General features: G+C 38.8%; 1 protein-coding gene across 2 annotated transcripts in view; it reads right to left on the bottom strand.

Annotated features, from left to right (window-relative positions):
- Nucleotides 1–5205: 5205 nt before the first annotated feature.
- The window catches only part of HSPA12A (heat shock protein family A (Hsp70) member 12A), a 41986-nt gene continuing 26187 nt past the window's right edge, over nucleotides 5206–21004 (bottom strand). For both annotated transcript variants that reach the window (XM_026704966.2, XM_087932662.1), the window contains exons 7-12: nucleotides 12664–12835; nucleotides 10919–11005; nucleotides 9739–9843; nucleotides 8456–8714; nucleotides 6980–7083; nucleotides 5206–6501 (exon numbers count right to left, since the gene is read on the bottom strand). In XM_026704966.2, the coding sequence (XP_026560751.1) occupies nucleotides 5867–6501; nucleotides 6980–7083; nucleotides 8456–8714; nucleotides 9739–9843; nucleotides 10919–11005; nucleotides 12664–12835 (1362 nt within the window). In that variant the 3' untranslated portion in view covers nucleotides 5206–5866. The remainder of the gene's footprint in view (nucleotides 6502–6979; nucleotides 7084–8455; nucleotides 8715–9738; nucleotides 9844–10918; nucleotides 11006–12663; nucleotides 12836–21004) is intronic.

Below are 21004 nucleotides of genomic sequence, written 5' to 3'. Positions count from 1 at the left end.
AATACAGAAAAATGATTCTCATTTCTTTTGGATAATCAAATATATAAGCAAATATTTTTCAAGCAAGCCCAGATTTGATTGACAAAGATTTCTAGTTTCCAGATTTAAGATTTTGCCCTAACAGAAATTTCTCCTGAAAGCAGAGAAATGTTGCTGTTCAGGGTGAAGGTTTTATCAGTAGAGCAAGCTTTCCTTTTACAGTGTTATTACTAAACTAATGCATTAAATAACTTCATTTATGTTTCTTCTTATATCCTGCCTTTTCTCCAGGAACTCAAAATGGTGCACTTGAGACTCTTTCCTTCATTTTTCTCCCTCCTGACAACAATTCCATGAGATCAGCTGGGCTGTGAGAAAGCATTTGGCCCAAAGTCACCCAACTCATCCTGTGGCTGAGAGTAGACTTGAACCTGTGTCTTTTCACACCTAGTCAACATCTTGCCCATTTGCAAGAAACCAGCAGATAATAAATACAGCTTATAATTTGTGGAAACTTTAGTGTTTCCTCCTCGCATTTTCACAGTTTCTACCAATTTAAGACAGGATAAATTCTACCTATAAGGAAGCATTTATTTACCATTTAAGTGTAACCTCATGCTTCATAATAAAGCCTGAAGTTGTCACAACATTACATATTCTATTTCTAAACTGTTCCATTAAACATTTATCCTATTTCCACTATTATTTTAGGAAGGGGGTGGGGGTGGAACCTGAGTGGCAGAGAGAACATCTAGCAAAATTATGCTATTTAGGACGGAGTTGACAGCAGGGAGGAAAAATATTTTCCAAAAACCTGAATCTTATATCAGTGGCGTTCTATATTTGTGTGTATTTATATTTATCCATGTGTATATATTCTAAAAACTGCTGAAAGCTTTATATATATATAACTAAAAGTAGCAGAAGCCCCAAAGAGCAAATCAGCCAATATATTCGTACTTCTGTTGGCAGGATTATAGCTGAAGTGGTTTGTTACTATATATTTTGCAAGCATAGCAGCCCTCCACGAGTTATCTCCCTTCATCGGCTGCAGGTATATGAAACAAAGCACACTGAGGCATTAATCAGTTCAGAATCTTACATGTCTCTCCATTCAAAGGCAATATCTTCATGTAAGCTCTGCACTGCCTAACAACTGGTTAACTTTGAAGATTATTGTAATCTGCTTTTTTAAAAGGAACAAATCTGGCCTCGCTAAACATGTTAACACCTTGCATCACAAGTATGTGGCTTCTCAATAATGCAGGAATATAATAGACCTGGAATAGCTAATTTGTTGACAGCTTGATTCATGAAGACAGGAGTACAGATGCTATGCATGCACTTTGTTTAGGGGCAATAAAAGTTTATAACAAAAATAAATCTTACTCCTATCAAGCTTTCTGTACCAGAAATATAACCCATTAAAATGTAACCTAAAATCAAATGAAGATACTACAATATATTCTAGAAATATAGTGGATTGCAGGAATCCACTTTAAATTTGGTTCACTATGTAAAAGGGGAAATGAATTTGTTGAGTGAATTAACCTATGGCTTTGGAAAGCAATTTAGATTTGGAAGTGGTAATTCTAATCAGCCTTCCTTAAGACTCAGAACCAGACAGCATTTGTGCAGACAGAAAAAAATAAGATTATGAAGGATCTGAAGTGACTGAAATTTGCAGAAATGTTGGAAAAGTATCTTCGTCACTCAAGTTGACCATTCACCAGTTTGAGGGGGAAAGTGCTGATAGTTTAGACCTCCCTAACGGTTTTCCTTCCTGCAACAAACCTGCTCTGAAGTAGGCCAATGGAAATTAGCTGTATCCAGTTTTTCTGATGCAAGTCCTAAGCACTGTATTTCTAAACCATTCCACTGAGTTGGGGGCTTATTTCTGAGATGCAGTATTGAGTTAAAATTTGTGTCTCCATTATGTAAGGGCATCGGGCACTTTCAAAAGGAAATGAGTGTTTCACACCTCCTGCCAGTGCCATTTTTGCTATTGCTTGAAGTAGTCTGACCTTTTCAGCTTCTGCTTATGTCTGGGGGGGCCTGGGGGTGGGGAAGATGTTAAGCTTTAAAGAATCACTCATATGACTTTTAAAGCCACAGTAATGCACAGCAAGCACTTTCTTACTTTGTAGCAGTTGTTAATAATTCCTGCCATTCTTGTGTTAATTCTAAGTCATAAACCACCGTTCTATTGAAGTTGATGATGATGTAGGAAGAGAAATGCAGTAATAGTTATGGGAGTAGGGGAAAATAATGAAATGTAGTCTTACAATGGGATCGTGTGACCCGGTCAACAATTGTTTCCACAACTTGGGATATAGATTTCACAATATAGAAAAAGTAACATTGGTCTATTGCAGTGTTTCTCAACCTTGCCAAGTTTATGACTGGTGGATTTCAATTCCCACGCTTGCTGGCTGGGGAATTCTGGGCAATGGAAGTCCACCAGTCATACTTGCCAAGATTGAGAAATACTCACTCAAGGCTTATCCAGGCATTAAAGCAACCAACATGTGATTTTATATTGAGCAGATTCTTGAGTTAGCTTGACTTAGCTTCTGTAATCAAAGAATGTTACAGGCCGTTCCCTGTCATTGCTGGGGCCCCCTCCTTTCTGATGGTTGATTGTGGTTCAGTTTTTGTCTCACAAGAGGCATAATTAAAAAAGAAGTATGCCTTGAAACTGGAGTTCATCTGGTGTGATAATGTGGTAACTGATGATCTACTTTTTATATAGAATAGGTATTATCCAAAGCAGAGCACAGATGCATAGCATTAAGGCAGCCTGTTACCTGTTAAAGCAAAAATAATGAAAAATTCAGCACTGTCTGTAAGCTATTATTTGCGTAGCACGAAGAATAATGTGGTACTGTCTGACATCCTGACACTCCACTCCCCTTATTATAATATCATCTTTGTGCATTACATCTCTTGTCAGCCTTAAAAGCCTGTAATTACTAAAGTCACAGAAGAAACTGTATTATTTAAAATTAAACACTGATGCAAATCAACAGGGATAAAGATCATTCTTTACAAGAAAATACCACTTTCAAAAAGAAAACATCTGTACAATATTTAAATATTGTATATACATCAAATAACTCTTGTTCATAGCTCATTCCATGGAGTTGCTTATTTGAACGCTACAGAAAGGCATTCACTCACTCATACAGGGGAAAAATGCCTTTTAAAAACACAGCAGTCAGGATAAAGAAATGCCAGCATGCATACTTTATAATTATTCCAGGAGAATAATTATTGGAGGAACAAGTTAGATGCTGTAATTAAAATGACCCAATCTATTCCTCTGATAGTAAATCAAAGCTTATTCTATCAGGAAATATTATAGGATATAATGCAAAGGGATCCTTATTCTTAGAAAATCAAAATGTTTGCATGATGCAAGATTTATCCCTAATGTATGTGTTTAATAAGAAATCTGAGACTTTGAGAGGGAAAAAAAAAAGAAACTGATTCTATGGCTTTTCCCACATGCATAGCTAATAGGAAAAAAGATCCAGCTAAACAATTAGCTTTCACCTATCTTGAAAGCATAATGGATTTTAGTGGATGACAATGTGTTTTCTGTTGTTGGGGGTGGGTGGAGTGTCAGCTTCCAGCTGACAAAACAGACCCTTCCGGTGTCATGAATTTGGCCTCAAATCCAACATGTTGGAATTAGCTACCTATCAAGCCCTGAATTGTAGCGCTCAACTGGAAGCAGCCTTCATATTGTAAGTTGTTAGCCTGGAAAGACACACTAGGCTGGCAGTATATTTTCATCAAATCATCTGTAGTCACATCAGAGATTTGTCCATGGCATAGGCAGTTTTAGACTGACTGAGCAGAGGCAGCCCCGTTGCTAGGGATGTAGTGCTTCCAGGGAGTTTTGACATTGTTTAATTTCCAGAATTCCTTTACAACATGGCTGCTGGTTATTTTACCTGGGAATTCTGGGATTTACAGGTCAACACTACTGGATGACACCAGTTTGGACAAGACAGCACTAGAATTTTAGTTTCTATGTGAAGATTGATGTTCCATTCTCCCTTCTTGCATAGAAATCCGTTAAAGCTTCAGTCACATTGAATGTAAATTATTGTTGTGTCCTTTGAAAGCCATTTTAAGTGATCTCAGAAATAATGTACAGTAATGTCTGTACTCCCCCTTCTGGTCGGAAGTAACACTGCTCAACTACTTCTTTGCAGGGTTTTCTTTTTCTCTGCCAATAAGTTACTTTTCCTGAAGTCTATTGCTGAAGTCAGGTCATGAATGGAAGAAGCTCACAAGGAGCTAAATTGAAGACAGTACATTTCCTTCAAGGAACATTCAACTTCTTGAACATCCGTTTATACCAGGCCTGTCAAACTGGCAGCCCAGACTGAATACAGCCTGTGCAGGCCATACCCACCCCAGCTCTGCAAAGGCAAAAACATCGCAATATGCCATGATACAGCCAGCGATGCGAGTGGGTTTGACACCCCTGGTTTATGCAGTTATTCCAAAGGGAAGTTATAGGGAGAACATCTGATTCTGCAAATTGGTAAATACTTGAAACTGTACCTAGTTGTGAATATAATAGTTTTTTTTTCTTAACGAAACAACTTCTATGGAGTTATATTTATATAAATTATTTTATCCACTAATTAAGTTGACCCAGGAAAATGTTATCACTTTTCTTGTATGAGATACCTCTCTCAAAGATCAACATAGGAAGTTTTCCCTTTGTTTGGAATGGCTGAGAAAGGCAATGAAAATGGATCCTTTCACTCTACAACCTGAGGATAGAGATGATCTCTGGTTAACTATTGCTACCACACCCCGTTTGTTTGTTTTGTACAAGAACTGGCTAAAGGTATAGATATATAAAGGTATAGATAAATAAAGCCAAAGGTTGGCCAACAGTAAAATGGGAAGTGGGGACGCTATCATTTATAGAATTGGTTTAATCTTTGGGAAGCATTTTTATTCAATATTGAAAAAGAGGGAAATGCAAGTATCAGTGCTGCAAAATTAAAGTTGGTGTTAATTAATTGGAGAGAACATTATAATTGAGTGCTTTTAAAATTATAAATGGCCAATTATTCACGTGCAATGTCACTTCTCTCCATAGGGGGGAGGAATTCCTTTCCTATGATAATGTTCTAAAGTGTGTTGGCATTATTTAGAAATTAAGTATACTGGTTGCTTCAGCATTTCCCACAAATGTTACTACTGGATCAATTTCTTTAATAAGATTGCAGCTCTAACAGGTTTTACTAACTTAAAATTTCATTGAACAGAAGTAAACCCCCACCAGACCAACATGTCAGTGTTTTGTGCTACAAAACCCAATTTCTAAACCTGTTCATTTGCATTTTTACATGCTTAAATTCCAGTATTCCTACTCCATCATATAAATAAGAGAGCTTATCTTTTAAAATTACTGAAAACGTAACATATTTCTACTGTGAAACTGATAGCCACAAATCATGGTTATAAACTTCACTTTTAGTGCTTAAAAAAAAAAAATACATCAGTTGGTATACTAAATGTAGAAATGACAGGTTTGATTATTAGGACCTAGAATTCAAAACATATGGAAGACATCAAGTAAAGCAACATGTCTCCCGAATAAAGAGCAGTAATATTTCAGCGCTTAATTTTCATTACATATTTGGGTTGTTCACTTTACTGTGTAGCACCTGATAACTCTTACGTTCAGATTCCAAATTGGTAGTTTCAAGAATAAAAAAGAAGAAGAATCAAAAATCCCGATGCTTTCTTTTTCTATGCTTTATCTATCTAGCCAAAATTTAGGGTGTTTTTGGCAGCCAGTGAACAGAAAATTGAAACAATAAGTGGTGGGGGCCATGGAAAGGAAGAAAAAAAATCAGTAGTTTAAGAAATCAATGCCAACTTTTACACTTTTAGAAGTGGCAACGTCAATTGCCATGGCTTTAATCTCAGTGTCTCCAAATTGCATTAGCGTTTTAATTTCCCTCCGGCCTGACACGGATTTGTCACTTCCTGTGAGATCCAATCGGAGGGTGCCACATTTCCTCACTCCACGTTCAGTGATGAAATTCACATTATCGTGTTCTGAGCTGTAGATGTTGATCACAATGACCAGCTGAGAAGGCTTGGCAGGGGTATAGCTGCGGGACACGGTCTCCCCAAGCGCCACGGACTGATCAGCTGAGATAAACTTGTCGAAAACGTCGGTGCACCAACGGGTGCCGTCTTTAACTAGCAACTTTTCAGTCGGGTGCTTCCCTTCCACGTAGCGATTCAGGACTCCCACCCCGTAGGTCAAGGGGGAACGGCGCACTTTAATGACAGCAGGATCCAGACCAAAGAGGACTGCTCCTTTGAGGATGGTGAGCCCCACATCTTGAGGGATGATGATTCGGCATTTTGAGCCAAAAGCATTCTGGACAGCTTGTTGTAGTAGTGGGGCTTCTGCAAATCCACCCACAAGGAATAGGAACTTTACATTTATCAGTTCAGGTTTTCCAAAAATCTCACCTGAGCAGAGAAAGAAATCCATGGGGTGAGAAAAATAGTGCATTTACAAAGACCCAGTGAAAAAAGAATCTAATCTCATGAGAACAGTTTGATAAAAACACAAGGTACAAGAGTATGTATGTGTGTCTGTGGGGGTATATATAAATACTTATGGATCAGGGTGTTATATATGTTCATGAAGGGAGATAGTGTAAAGAAATCAAAATGGGTAATATTCTTCATATATAATTTGATAATCTCAACCATAATCCTACAGAAATGATAATCTTTAAAAAAAAATATAATTATTTCTGGCATATAGAATTTGTATTTTTCAGGCTGTATGTTCAGTGGAAATTATTCAGACTCAACAACTGCTAAAAAAGTGCAGTATGGTAAACATTTTGTATTAATTGTCCTGAAGAGATAAGTTCTCTAAATTCTGAATGTTCTGACTCTTAATGAATGTTTTAAAGCCTTATACACCCTTAATACCTACTGAGATGCTCTATAATTTGGTCAATTGTAGGTTTGAAGAGGGCATTCATTGCATCAGGACTCATTCTCAGCATTCCTTGGGAGGACCACTTCACAAAATCCACACTGAAAAAAAAAGAAACCTTTTTTTAAAAAACAAAACCTACCTTAGTTCTAAGAAACTTTCTTGAAGATAGTCATGAAGTCAACGGAGGCAAATTGTATAGGTTAAGAATTACTTTGAACTTTTTGAAAAGATGGATCAATATTCCATTTGGGAAAAAGACTGAAAACAATCCTACTGAATATTCATAAGTGTACATGTAGAAGGTTAGTACCAGGATGTACATCAGCTCTGACCCTTCAACACCAGCCTCACTGTAGGGACCAAGATTTTAGGGACAGAGGTCAAACAGTTAATGCTCTGTCATGTCAGGAATCAATCTCACTTGAGCAATCCCATTTTCCATTTAACATCAAGATGATAAAGTCTCAAGGCAAGGTCAGTCCACATTCCTGTGCACACCTCTACACTAAATACTGCTTAGAAAGGGAAATATTGTTTTAAAACTGGTAGAAATTCTTGCCTATTCTGCCACTGAAACGTAACTTGTTTTCTGTGCCTAACATCCCTTCTCCCTGCAAAATAGAAAAGAGAGTTTCTCATCTTGATTTGATTGCCACTTGTTACAGGCAAAAAGTAATCCACAGCAAGGACATGCTTTTAAAGATGACTATAGGCTTTGCACTAGCAAAACACACATCTGTTTGCAAAAGGAAGGGCACTCACTTTCTCAAGAGCTGCTTTTGAGTTGGTGAGCCTTTTTGGATCAGAACAGCATGTGACAATGAGGCCTAGCCAGTTGGTGAAACTCAAGTGTCATATTTTGTGTGAACAGAAATGTTTTTGTAGCAGAGAGCTAGATTTTTCACCCTCCTGTTAGAAGAGGCCTTTGGGGCTTTTAAAAAAATCGTAAAGTTAAAATTCTAAAGATATGACATTGACTTGCATATTACGCCATCCTTTCTATCACTTATTAATGGGGGATTGCTCCAAATAGAAGGGAAAAAAACTCCCACTTCCTTCTTACATACTTTAAGATTGTTTACATTAGTAAATGCTATGATAAACAGTCTACCTCCTCATGATAAATGGAGCAATTTCACAAAATGAAATTTTAAGGGATAAAAAAAGCTGAGGTTTTCTTTTTGCAATGGACTAGTTAAGGAGGGAGGTTTGGGTTTGGCAATTTTACAAGCTTAATGATGGAAAGGAAGAAAAAAAACTGTATATATCTTAAATGTTCCTTCACATAGTCAGCAATTTGTCCAGTTGAACCAATTAATTATTCATATTTCATGCAACTAATACAAGAAACTTTCTGGATTCTTCACTGGTGAATCTTATGCACATCTATTTTTAAAAAAGTATTGATGACTCCATATGATTTATTTCCAGAAAAAAGTCACAGAACGGCTTAATTAATTTCTGACTTACTTGCTTTTCCTTAAGGCATGTTCTACACTGTGACCTCGAAACTTCTTGTAGTAGTCAATGAAAGAAAAAGGCAGGGTGATATTCAGTGGATTTGTCCGATCTGGAGCCGCTGCTCTCTTGCGAGACTCAAACGCTATCATCAGATCAACCCAGGCAGCAGGTCGCTTGATTTTAAATTGTTCAATAAAATCTTCACCAAATATTTTGCACAGAAGTTTTTCAAATTCATAATCTACACCTAAAGAGCCACATGGCCCTCCTACATGAGAAATAAAATGTTATTAATGGAAATTATTATTTAAGAAATGAAACAGTGAAAAATTATGGGTATAGAGTTTGCCTAAAAAGATTTTGCCTAGAAAATTCAAGTACCTTTCTCTTGTGATTTTTCAATATCTTTCCCATATGATGAGGATATCACATGACAGGAACCAGTTCTGTTTGTTCTTTGCCATCAAAATATTCATGGTCAAACATGCCACCTTTGTATACTAAGTTTACAAGGGGACAGAGCTCTAGCCCTATGTATTCACCCATAGCTGTGTCTAGAAATTTATGTGAAAGACATCCTGGCACCATCAGGAAGTTCATTTATGGAGAAGAATGCAACATCTGTGTAAAAGCCGTGGTTAGTAGGTTGTGCACGGCTGGCCAAAATGATTGCCCCACACCATAACTTACATGTTATTTGAATGTGTCATTTGTCAAGAAGTCCCCAAGTGAATCATATATGCACGCATGTAGTCGTTCTTTGAAGTGCCAATTAGAATAAACTGATACTCTGATCTCAGTAACACATTTATTTATTTGTTTAGCATATGGCACGTGTCACTGAGGTGGCTGGCTGCCTTTATGAAAGGAATCTATTCGGGCGGTGTTATTGTTACCCACAGGATGCCTGTGGGTAGGCAAGCTCCTTTCTTGTCCCTCTGCAGTTTATTCGCCCATGGGAATCGAGTTGTCGAGCTGCCGACCTCAACAGTGCACAGGCCCAGCGTCTTTACCATGTGAGCCACCACAGTCCCACTTAGTAACATGCTCAGTAACACAGAAAAAACCATAATGAATCTGAGGGACAACTTTATATAGTAGAATCAATGCACTGTATAATTTCTTCATTTCTTGAAGCAGTTGACGAACCACAATGCCAATTTTTGTTTTTCTTCAAAGGTAAGTTTCTTTGGAACAGACTACATGACTTCCAGCAAACCTTGTAACAAGTTGTTTTTTGAGTGAAGAAATTAAATGTTCTATCAACAGTAGGAATGAGGAATCTACTTTACCTGTTGCCTTGTATAGTTCCTTCAGGTGTCCTTCCGGTAACCTGATCTGGTGCACAGTCACGTCAACTGTTCCTCCTCCCCCATCCACAACTATGTAACGGTCACCTGTTAACTCAAAGGAATAACAACAGTCCAAGTTTCCCCTCACCAGTGGGTATTTTGCATCTATTTTAAAAGCCACTTCATAAAAATTACTAGAATTTTACACACACACACACACACAAATGCGTGTAACTGAAGCCTGTGCCAAAAGCTACTTTTACAGTATGTTTCACCATATGAGTTGGTCTGCTACTGAATGGGCAGTGATTTGAAAATGGAGAGCAAATTAGGAATACAGCACATTTAGGCACTGATGCTTGAATAATGTACTGAGTGATAACTACAATGACTTATTTATATTGTGATTTACTTTAAATAATACGTGAGTTAATAAAGATAAATAGGTTGATAGTGGTTCCTTCGCCCCAAAGCACTGTGCTTTCATTATGCCTTTAAACAACTCTGCAATTGTTCATCTCTTGTTTGGACTAATGCAATGAATTCTACATGGGGCTATCCTTAAAAAGTATTTGGAAGCTTCAGCTGGTACAGAACTAGGTCACAAGCAATCTTGAGCACCTAATGAAAGGACATGTAACAAATGAGCTGCATTGGATGCCAGGTGCTTCCAGGTGCAATTCAAGGTGACCTTTAAAACCCTACATCAGGGGTGTCAAACTCAATTTCATTGAGGGACACCTCAGGATTGTGTTTGACCACTGGGGGGGAGGTAGCTTGTTTTAGGCAAAACCTTGGTAACAATCTTGCCTTCCGTCTTGGATCAGCTGACAATTTAAGGCAATCTTTAAAACCCCGTTATATAAATTACAAAGGCAGGAGATCTTCCCAAACCTGGGCAACCCTTCAGAGGGATAACTCCCAAACTCTAAAATTCTTTAACCAACACGTTTGCTCTTGAGAACAAGTCCACATGGTGGGAAGCAGTGAATGGGTATGGAAACAACTGCAGTGAGAAACAACAGAAATTTTGTTCACTAGCCTAGTCTTTATGTGGCCCTCTGCATTTATTAGAATCAAATATTCACAAAGGCACTAAAAGTAACAAGGCAAGAGTCTTGCAGAGAACCCAATTCTGCTGGCAATGCAAAACTAGTGAGACTAAAAGAACGGACACTACCTTCCTCCAACTCAGACCAGATTTCTCCAATGACATTTTCAACCAAAAAGGTGCGGCTCTGTCGATTTCGTCGAATATGTTCTTTTGCTAGTGGAGACACAGAGAGAAAATGACTGAGTGTAAAAGAGCAAAAGCAAAGCTGTATGTATATGGAGCAGAAAAGAGGTGCTGGGAAGTGGGCTAGACATCATTTGGTTACGAATTACAACTAATACATCTATACAAAGCTAGAGCCCCAAAGTGGTATAGCTCTAGCTGTAATTCTTTCAAGAAATTGACTCAAAGTAGACATCTGCGGTGGTTGAAGGCTTTTAATTCTATATAAACCAAACCTTGTATTGCAAATTTACCATAAACATACAATAAAGATTAAGCAAACCAAATTCTGCTCAAAGTAGCTTTGCGGTATTTTGTTATTAGTTAGGCTATTAATTCATAAATAACTGAATAAGAAAATCTGGCTGACATTAAGGCAGATCATTTGTCCCGTTAATCTTAGCAGATCTGTAGAGGAGAAATACACAACATGGTGCCAACCCACACCAAATGTCTTTAGGTATTCCCTTTGTACTCATAAGTCTCCCTTTCCCATCATATTCCTTAAAGATTATTTTCATTTGGGAAAAAAGAACCTCTAAAGAAAACAAGCATGCTAGAAAACAGAAGACGACCATATTGTATCGTTCTTATCTCCAGCAATGACTACAGGCCCACAAAACAAACAGGATATCCTGCTAGAAAAATTGCCTTCTGTTCAATGGGCATTTTGGAAGTGCTAAATCCCAAGCCATCACTATCATCATCATCATCATCAATTTATATGCCATCTGACTCCCATCAATTCCTAACACAACAAAATAAAACAGAAACTATTATTATTGTCCTTGGGAGTTTTAGTTGTTGTTTTCCTTAGATCTAGGAAGAAGGGAAAGGCCATAGGCGGTCAGGATAAGTTGAATATTAAGAGATTCACTGGGAATTCCTGGCAGGAAGCACCTCTCAGGTTGAAATTAGAACCTCCTCCAATTTGCAGTGATCCAGATTATCTAATCTGAGATGCATTTATGTTTGCTTTTGTTCACAAAAATCAGCATGGTTAGCTAAAGAATGAGGAAAGGCAGGATTTTTCTTTCTTTCTTTTTTCTCTCTAGTTTTATAAAACAGTTTCACATATTATCTTTTTTTTGCCATAGTTAGGTATATCCTTGGGCGCTGGGGCCAGCGTGTAATCATGAGTTCCTATCTGGAGGACATAAGTCTCCAAATCACATAAATAAATAAAACTGTAATTTTGAGTCACTGTTCTTGATTATTGTTTACTAAATTTTAGTTAAAATTGTTTGTATTCATTTGATATCCGTTCCTTAATTTGTTCTATGCCTCTCAGAACTGCAGTGTTTTGAGTTGCGCAGCCATATACATTTCTTAAAACATTTACTTTAGTTAGATCAGTATATAGCAGTTTATTGTTCTCTAAAACCACAGACAATTCACATTTTGATTGGAATGGTATGAACAATCTGGAAACTCTACATAAGTTGGCATATAAATTCCCAAATCCCCCAAGAGAAAGTTAATAGGCAAGGAACTGTCATATTTCTGATACCTTATTCTTGGTTTCCCCATTATCAACCTCAGATCAACTTGCAATGACAAATTTTGTCTAAATACTTCCATAAGAAAACTGGTGGACTGCAGGAATTAGGTGTATCATCAAATCAAAGTCTGATTAAAAAGAATGGTACCTGGTGTAAAACCTGAGCCAACAGTTTCACTGGGAGTGTAGCCATTGACAGGCGCTCTACTGCTTAGGTCTATCATCTGATGAAGACGGAGCTTTCTGCAATAAATTGATGCAGCTTCTGGTTCCAAGGCAATTATCAGTTGTTCAGGAATCTCTGGGGATGCCATGCCTGCCTGTGAGAAACGAGATGGAATTGTAAAAAAATACTATTTGTTTATTTATTTATTCATGCATACTTGTTCAAAGTACAGGTATTTCTTGACTTACAACATTTCGTTTAGTGACCGTTTGAAGTTACAATGGCTCTGAAAAAAGTGACTTTTGACTATTTTCACACTACAGCATCCCCCCCATGGTCATGTGATCAAAATTCAGGTGGTTGACTCATATTTATGACCTTGGCAGTATCCTGGGGTCATGCAATCCCCTTTTGTGGCTTTCTGAAAAGCAAAGTCAATGGGGAAGTCAGACTCACTTAACAACTCTGTTACTAATTTAAACATTGCACTGATTCACTTAACTGTGGCAAGAAAGGTCGTAAAATACAGCACTGTTTGTTAACAACTGGTCATAAATTGGGAACACCTGTAATCCCCATCCTACCATATCTATTGTATGTTAATTTTTTTGACTGAATAACTGAAATATTTAGGGATTTTTTTACATAGGTCCTCAGGATGTACAAATAAAGGAGAATATTAATAGTTGGATAAATTATCTATTTGTTAGGCTTTTCAAATTAAGTTGCACAAAACAACCAGCGTAACTTTGCTCTTTTTTTGTCTCATCTGGATTAAATTCAGCTCTTATGCTCTGGAAGAGCATCTAATATTTATTTTTTATTATAGTTATAATTGACTTTCCAATAAAACTGCCCAAGTTGTACAAAATGTTTAAAATACATCTGATCTCATGATCACTCAATGTAATGAAAATATTTATTTGGACTACTAAGACTATTTATGCAATGTCTTAATAGTCTTAATACAATACTCTTAAATAGAGGCAGTAACTCTTAATTCATTAGAATATAATCTTAATGAATTATATTCATTAGAATGTAATCTTGCATTTTTCTGTCTTCCCCACATTAACTTGATCCAACTGCACAAAAAAAACTATAGGAGTAATGAGATGAGGGTGAGAAAATGATATATGGTATTATAAAAAAATCTGAAGGGTTGGAAAAGGTCATGCAATCAAGCCAAAATTAAAATGTATTTATTTGAGCCATGATAATCTTTCAAAAGAAATGTTTCATGGCAGGAAGCAATGCATATTGAAGGTCCTCTTTTTCAAAAGTTAAAGTTCCTCTCAACTTGGCCGTTTTGAAAGCTCTAATATGCCAGACTCAATATTTCAGTCTTGAAAACCAGATTTTGGATATTGGGGATAAATATGCTTACCAGTGTTTTAAATTTTTGGAAGCTATTGATCATACCAAAAGAAACATCTCCCCACAACCCCCCACTTATTTATAATTTAGCAGCACTGACAACCACTCCATTTTCAGGGCTTTGAAGCTCAATTCCATGAGTGGAAAAAAAATTAAATCACAATAAGCACAGCTGATGAAGTAGAGTGGAAGACTATATATTTTGAAAGAGTTCATTTTTAAAAGAGTACAAAACCCACTGCTTCCCCAGTTAAATGTGGGAGTCAACAGTGAGAAACAGACACAGACATTTTGAAGGAATACAAGTTCCCGCCATTGTTTTTAAATCAGGATCACAACAATTGGATCACAACAATATATTTCATGTATTTACTAAGATAACAACATTAATTTCTGCAAACTGCTTTTGACTGGGGTGGATGCAGTAGAGCAGAGTATAATTTTTAATTTAAAAAGCATCCTGTTTTAATGATCTGCATGGCATATATGTTGGACTGGCAAGATACTTTACAAATTACGAAACAATGCTTTCTAATTGGCATTTTAAAAAATAATAATGGAAGGCTAGGGTTAAGTTTCCTTTTATTACGTAGTACACTAGAGTCCTCCTTTGGGGGGAAGAATACGACTCCAATTCCCAACATATTTCCCTCTCTCTAAAATATAGTAATTTCTCAAAAAATAAAAAATGAGCTCAACACTCTCTCAACTTGGCTGTTTGCTTGTATATGTTTCATTACCCATGGAAGTAACAATGTGTGTGTGTGTGTGTGTGTGTGTGTGTGTGCACATGGACATGCACCCACACACTACCTCTAAGTCATTGTTAAAATTAAAGCTCTAACTGCATGGCCTAATTTAGAAACCTCTTGCCCCTAACTTTTCAACCAAAAACCCTTGTCCACTGCCAATTATCCTTCTATTGGTCCAAAGCAGCACACTCTGAACTTGTCCATTCAGAAGGTTAAAACATCTTAAAATTGGTACATAGCTTATTCATTTTCCTTTGATGGATTAAGTCAAGAGTTTTTAAACATTTTCAGTCCACAGAATCTACTATCCTGATTGAGAGGCAAAGCTTAGCTGTGTTTCAGTGAACTACTTTTTCCCCCTTGCCCTGCTCCTTCATAATCCTGTGGATTAAACATTTAACTCTAAGTACCAGGAAGGTAGTTTTTTTTAAATTAGTAGTTAATATGAACCTGACATACAGCAACGATAACACTTCTGTTAAAAAAAATTATTGAAGAATCATCATTGATCGATAAAATGATTCCTTGATTAATTGAAAGTTAATTATCCACTTTATCTAGCAGAATTGAGTAACACATGAACTTTCATTCATGCCTATGGACAAGTAGGAACTCAATGAAAATTACTTCCAATTAATTATGTGTGACCAAATTCAAAGAATCGAACTATAGCGCATATAAATATGCACATGAATTTCTTCTTCTTCTTCTTCTTCTTCTTCTTCTTCTTCTACTACTACTACTACTACTACTACTACACACACACACACAACTATCTCTATTATGAATAATATGGCATAAATGGATTCAAACATGACATGATTTGTTGAAATTTTGGAGCATTCAAACAGAAATGAAAAAAGATTAATTATGCTAGTTGAGTGGAATATGCTATCCATCTCTTCTGTTGACCCCTTGGGGGTGTTCCCATTTTCTATTTTGGGAAATTTCAGCCACAAAATGAGGTGATGTGTGTATCTCTTCAGGACCAGTTCTTGGTACCAGAAAAGAGATATTAATTTGTCCCAGAGCCATATTCCAAGTGTAAATCCTAATCAACCTCTTGCATAGTTTCAATGGGCATTGAAACTGGTTTCAGAAGCAAAATTGCTTTAAATTTTGGTTTTGGTTTGTAAAGTACGTTAAAAATGTGATGAAAAATTAATCCAAGCCCACCATTACATGAAGTACAGGCACCCCTCGACTTATGACCAACCACTATTGAGCCCATCATTTTTTTTGCTACGTGAGATAGTTGTTAAGTGAGTTTTGACCCATTTTACAACATTTCTTGCCTCAGTTGTTAAGTGTATCACTGCAGTTGTTAAATTAGTAACTTGGTTGTGAAGGGAATCTGGCTTCTCCATTGGCTTTTCTTATCAAAAGGTTGCAAAAGGGGATCACATGATCCCAGGACACTGCAACCATCATAAATATGAGCAGTTGCCAAGTGTCTGAATTCTGATCATGTGACCACAGGGCTGCTGCAGTGGCTGTTTAAGTATGAGAAAAGGCCTAAGTCAGGGATAGGAAAACTTGGCTCTTATCACTTATAGACTTCGACTCCCAGAATTCCTGAGTGAGCCATAAAAGGTTGCCATCCCTGGCCTACTGGTTTTTCAATTGTGGGAGAAATCAATTTTTGACTCGAAGGGGACTGTTTAATATACAAATATATGTCCTACATATTTGTGCAATCCAAGCCCTGCGTTTAGGTCTAAATTGGAAGTTGTTAACATACATTTCTTCCTTCGAGCATTTTAACACAATGATCAATTAGCTTCCTTCATTAATTATGGCTTCAAAATGATACAACCTTATCTCACATGCTCCATAACAAAACATTAATATTAATGTAACAAAAGGGATTAATTAGTGGAAGAATCACCAGAAGAATCACATCCACAACATTTTGTGGTGATAACAACAAACCACTAACAACCACCTGTTTCCACTAACAAAGGATATTTGCATGAATTTCCCCTTAATATTTCAAATGTGGTGCATTTCTTTAGTTGTTCTGCAGACAGAAAATGATCCTCTGTTCAACCAAGAGGTAAAGCTTTAAATCGCTATTTGCCATGATTTTTAAAAAATGCTATCTTCCTTATATAAACTAATATTTACTCATGAATCAGTAAGAACCATAAGAGAGGCTGAGGAATTCTGGGTATTGAAATCCACATATCCTAAAATTGACAATGCTGATCTAATTCATCAGCAGACAAAAACTATCTAAAAACTTTCAGTAAGACACCTTGGGTTGTTGTTGTTGTTGTTTTTTGAAGCAGAATGTGTCATTTTCTTTAGCATTACAAAACTTGGGAGGAAAAGGCGTTTACTTCTCAGCTTGTCTACAATCAAGAAGAAAGGCAAGACAGACTAAACTTAAAAGTTTTGCACTACACACATAAATAAAAATGTAGTCAAAATGAAATTATTCCAATCTGATTCCTAATATACCAAAATAGCATGATATTTTGGGGTGTGCCATGCCACTCACAGTTTGCTTACTTCAGAAGGGTTTTTACTAATTATAGCTTCAATGTACAGTATGGGAAATCACATGCTCCATGCGGACTCCATTGTTTTGAGTTTCCTCTCTGGGATGTCTGTCTGTGTGTGTGTGTATGTATGTATTTGTGTTTGTCAAGGTTGGATAATACATTAGGAAGGAGATAAATATTTATATACCTATCCCTTGTAAAGAGTAATGCTTAACAGATTTGTGGAAATTTAAGTAACAAATTATTCAACTTTGAGGGAAAAGGGAGAGGAGTGTCTGATTTCATCCTATTTATAAATCTCAAATTTATATTATTGTATATAGGGGTTATGATTTGGGTTGGGAGGCATTCTATGTTGATTTTCCTAGCTAAGCCACCCGGAACAGGAAAAAGCAAGGTTTTACACTCAGGCAGGAAAAGTAAAGTACAAGATTAGGTGAAACCCTGGCTCAAAAACTTTGAGAGGAACCTTAGAATCCTAGTGGATCATAACTTAAATATGAGCCAGCAGTGTGCAGTAGCAGCCAAAAAAGCTAATACAATCCTTGGTTGTATAACCAGAATCAAAATCACATGAAATATTAGTACAGCTTATTAATACCTGGAATACTGCATCCAGATTTGGTCACCACATTATAACAAAGATGTTGAGACTTTGGGAAAAAAAAGTGCAGAGAAGAGCAACTAAGATGATTAAAAACCTGGAGACGAAAACATAATAATAGCTGCAGGAACTGGATATGGCTAATCCAGAGAAAAGAACTACTAGGGGAAACATGATAGCAGTATTCCAGTATCTGAGGGGCTACTACAAAGAAGAGGGAGCCAACTTATTTTCCAAAGCACTAGAAGGCAAGACAAGAAACAATAGGTGGAAATTAATCAAGGAGAGAAGCAACCTGGAATTAGGAAGAAACTTCCTAACACTCAGAACAATTAACTGGTGGAACAGCTTGCCTTCAAAAGTTGTGGGTCACTGAAGGTTTTTCTGAAGAGACTGGACAGCCAGTTGTCTGAAAGTGTATAGGGTCTCCTGCTTGAGCAGGGGGTTGGACTGGATGATCTCTGTTATGTCCTGAGAACTCTAGGAGTTCTCACTCAGGTCCATTCACTTGGCGTGGGCGTTCTTCCCTTCACTCATTGGTTGGTTCTCCCCAGCAGCCAGCTATAAAAGCAGGCTGCGGGGTCCAACCAGTTGCTGATTGCTGCGAGCCCGTTCCAGGCGTGGCAAGCACGGTCAGCCCTTTATTGTTATAATAAAGTATTGTTGCACTCATGCTCTGGTTCAGCCTCTCTTTTCCCAAACATAACACTGGCGACGAGGGTGGGATGGCTACCAGAAGCACCATGCAACCGCTGAGTCACTAGCCGCCGATCCGCAGCCCAGAGAGCGATCGGCCGGCGATAAGAAACGCTGATCCGCAGCCAGAGAGAGCGGTCAGCAAACAAAAAGAGCAAACAAAAAGAGCAACGCTGATCCGCAGCCAGAGAGAGCGGTCAGAATCGAAAGTTAGAAGCGTCTGTAGCCGCTTGTTAGCCCAGCTACAGGGAAAGTGAAGCGCTGCGAGGCGCAGCGCTCAGTATCAGGCGCGAAATTCAAAGCGGTTGTCATTTGAATTTCAAACCTAAAAGGTACAGCACAGCGCTGTAGCCAGTCACTGGCCGCACACAGGCGCGAATCCAAACGCCGTCCAACGGCTAACAGCCAAACGTGGTTAACCCAGAGAGAAAGAGAGGATTGCAAACAGCCTCTCTGAGCTGAAATCACTTGCCCACCACGGGCACTAAAACATTGTCTGCTGCCCCAGAGATTTTTCCACAGGTTGTTCAACCGGTCCCAGCACCATGAGTTCCAATCCAGTCTTCCCGGCGTTCAAACCAGACGAGGAGAAGTGGGAATCGTATAAGAACCGCTTTAATCATTATATCGATGCAGTTGGCCTGGCGGATGCGGGAGAGCATCGGAAAAATCGTATTTCCTAATCTACTGTGGAGCCACCGTCTACGATACTGCCACGGCACTTGTGGCTCCTCGTGAGTTGAAAACGTTCCGTGGTCTGAGTTACTTGAAATCCTCACTAACCACTATTCCCCCAGGCCCTCACAGATTGCCAGGAGATTCACCTTCCGTATGAGGAAGCAATCGAGCAAGGAGACCATCAATCAATATATGGCCGCTCTCAGAACAGCAGCACTGCATTGTGGGTTTGGAACCTACCTGGAGGACATGCTCCTCGATCAACTAGTATGCGGGGTCAAGGACCTCCACCTGCAAAGGCGCCTTCTCGCCAAAAAGACCTCAACCTCGCACAAGCAGTCGAGGAGGCCTTGGCAGCTGAGCTGGCAACGAACTCAGCCACCGAAATCCAGGGCCCAAGTGCCAAGCTGACATCACTTCCAGTCCACTCCGAGGAGGTGGTAGCAGAGAAACCATCAGTGATGAAAACGAAGTCCACCGCCTCTCCAACGACAGACGGCCGCAGGTAGGAGCCAAACAAGAAAACATCGGTCCACCCAAGCACATCACCCTGTGCCTAGCCTGTGGGGATCTCATCAGAGGGCCACCTGCAAGTTTAAAGGAGCCACCTGCAATAACTGCCATAAAAGGGGACACATCGCGAGAGTCTGCCAAGCCCCCAAAGCGCAGCACAAAGACACCCCCTCGCACTCGGGACCACAGAGGCAAGTATTGAACTGTCGCCGCACCACCTTGCCAAGCACACTTGCCACACTGTTAGTAAATTTCTCTCTCCGTTTCCCTAGAAGGTAAACCGTGCCGCATGGAGGTTGACACAGGGTCAGCGCTCTCAATTATCTCGTGGAACACCCTCAAGAGGCTCCAACCAAGCCTATCCACTAGCCGGCTCCAGAGATGCCAGTTTGGCCTGAAGGACTACCAGGGAAGACCATTCCTGTAATCGGCAGAGGCAAGTTCCTTGTCAGTTTTAAAGCTTTTAAAGGTCACCTACCTCTAGTGGTAGTTAACGACAATCTACCCACCTTATTGGGGCTCGATTGGTTTCCCCATCTCGGCCTAGGGCTAACAGGAGTCCATGCTGTCTCAACCTCAGACACTGACTCCTTATTCGCTGATTACTCAGATGTATTCAGCGAAGAGCTGGGGTGTTATAACGGTACCCCCATCTCATTCTCAGTTGACCCCCAAGCAGTCCCAATCAGGCTAAAACCGCGTAGGGTCCCATTTGCTATTCGGCCAAAACTAGATGCGGAATTGGATAAACTGTTAAAACAAGGGGTCATTGAGCCAACAGATTTCGCCAAATGGGAGCGCCCATTGTCACACCCCTCAAAAAGGCGGTAGCCTGAGAATTTGCTCGGACTACAAGGCGACAATCAATAAATTCTTACAAGTTAGCGCTTATCCGGTGCCCGTCATTCAGCATTTATTACACACATTCGAACCAGGCAGCATCTTTGCTAAATTGGACATGTCTCAAGCATATCAGCAGTTCCCTGTTGACAACCAAACAGCGGAACTCCAGACCATTGTCACTCACAGGGGTGCCTTCCGATGCAAGCGTCTCCAATTTGGCGTAAGTGTTGCCCCAGGTATTTTTCAATCCCTCATGGAGCGGATTTTGCAGGGCCTCCCTGGTGTAGTACCCTACTTCGACGACATCTTAGTCTCGGCCAGGGACAGACCCCAACTCTTCCAGAGAGTTCGAA

This window comes from Pseudonaja textilis, chromosome 4, assembly GCF_049901715.1.
Source record: "Pseudonaja textilis isolate UNSWEBS1 chromosome 4, rPseTex1.2, whole genome shotgun sequence".
Classification (NCBI taxonomy): Eukaryota; Metazoa; Chordata; class Lepidosauria; order Squamata; family Elapidae; genus Pseudonaja; species Pseudonaja textilis.
The sequence above is the reverse complement of the archived record's forward strand: the minus strand, read 5'-3'. Positions and strand labels throughout refer to the sequence as shown.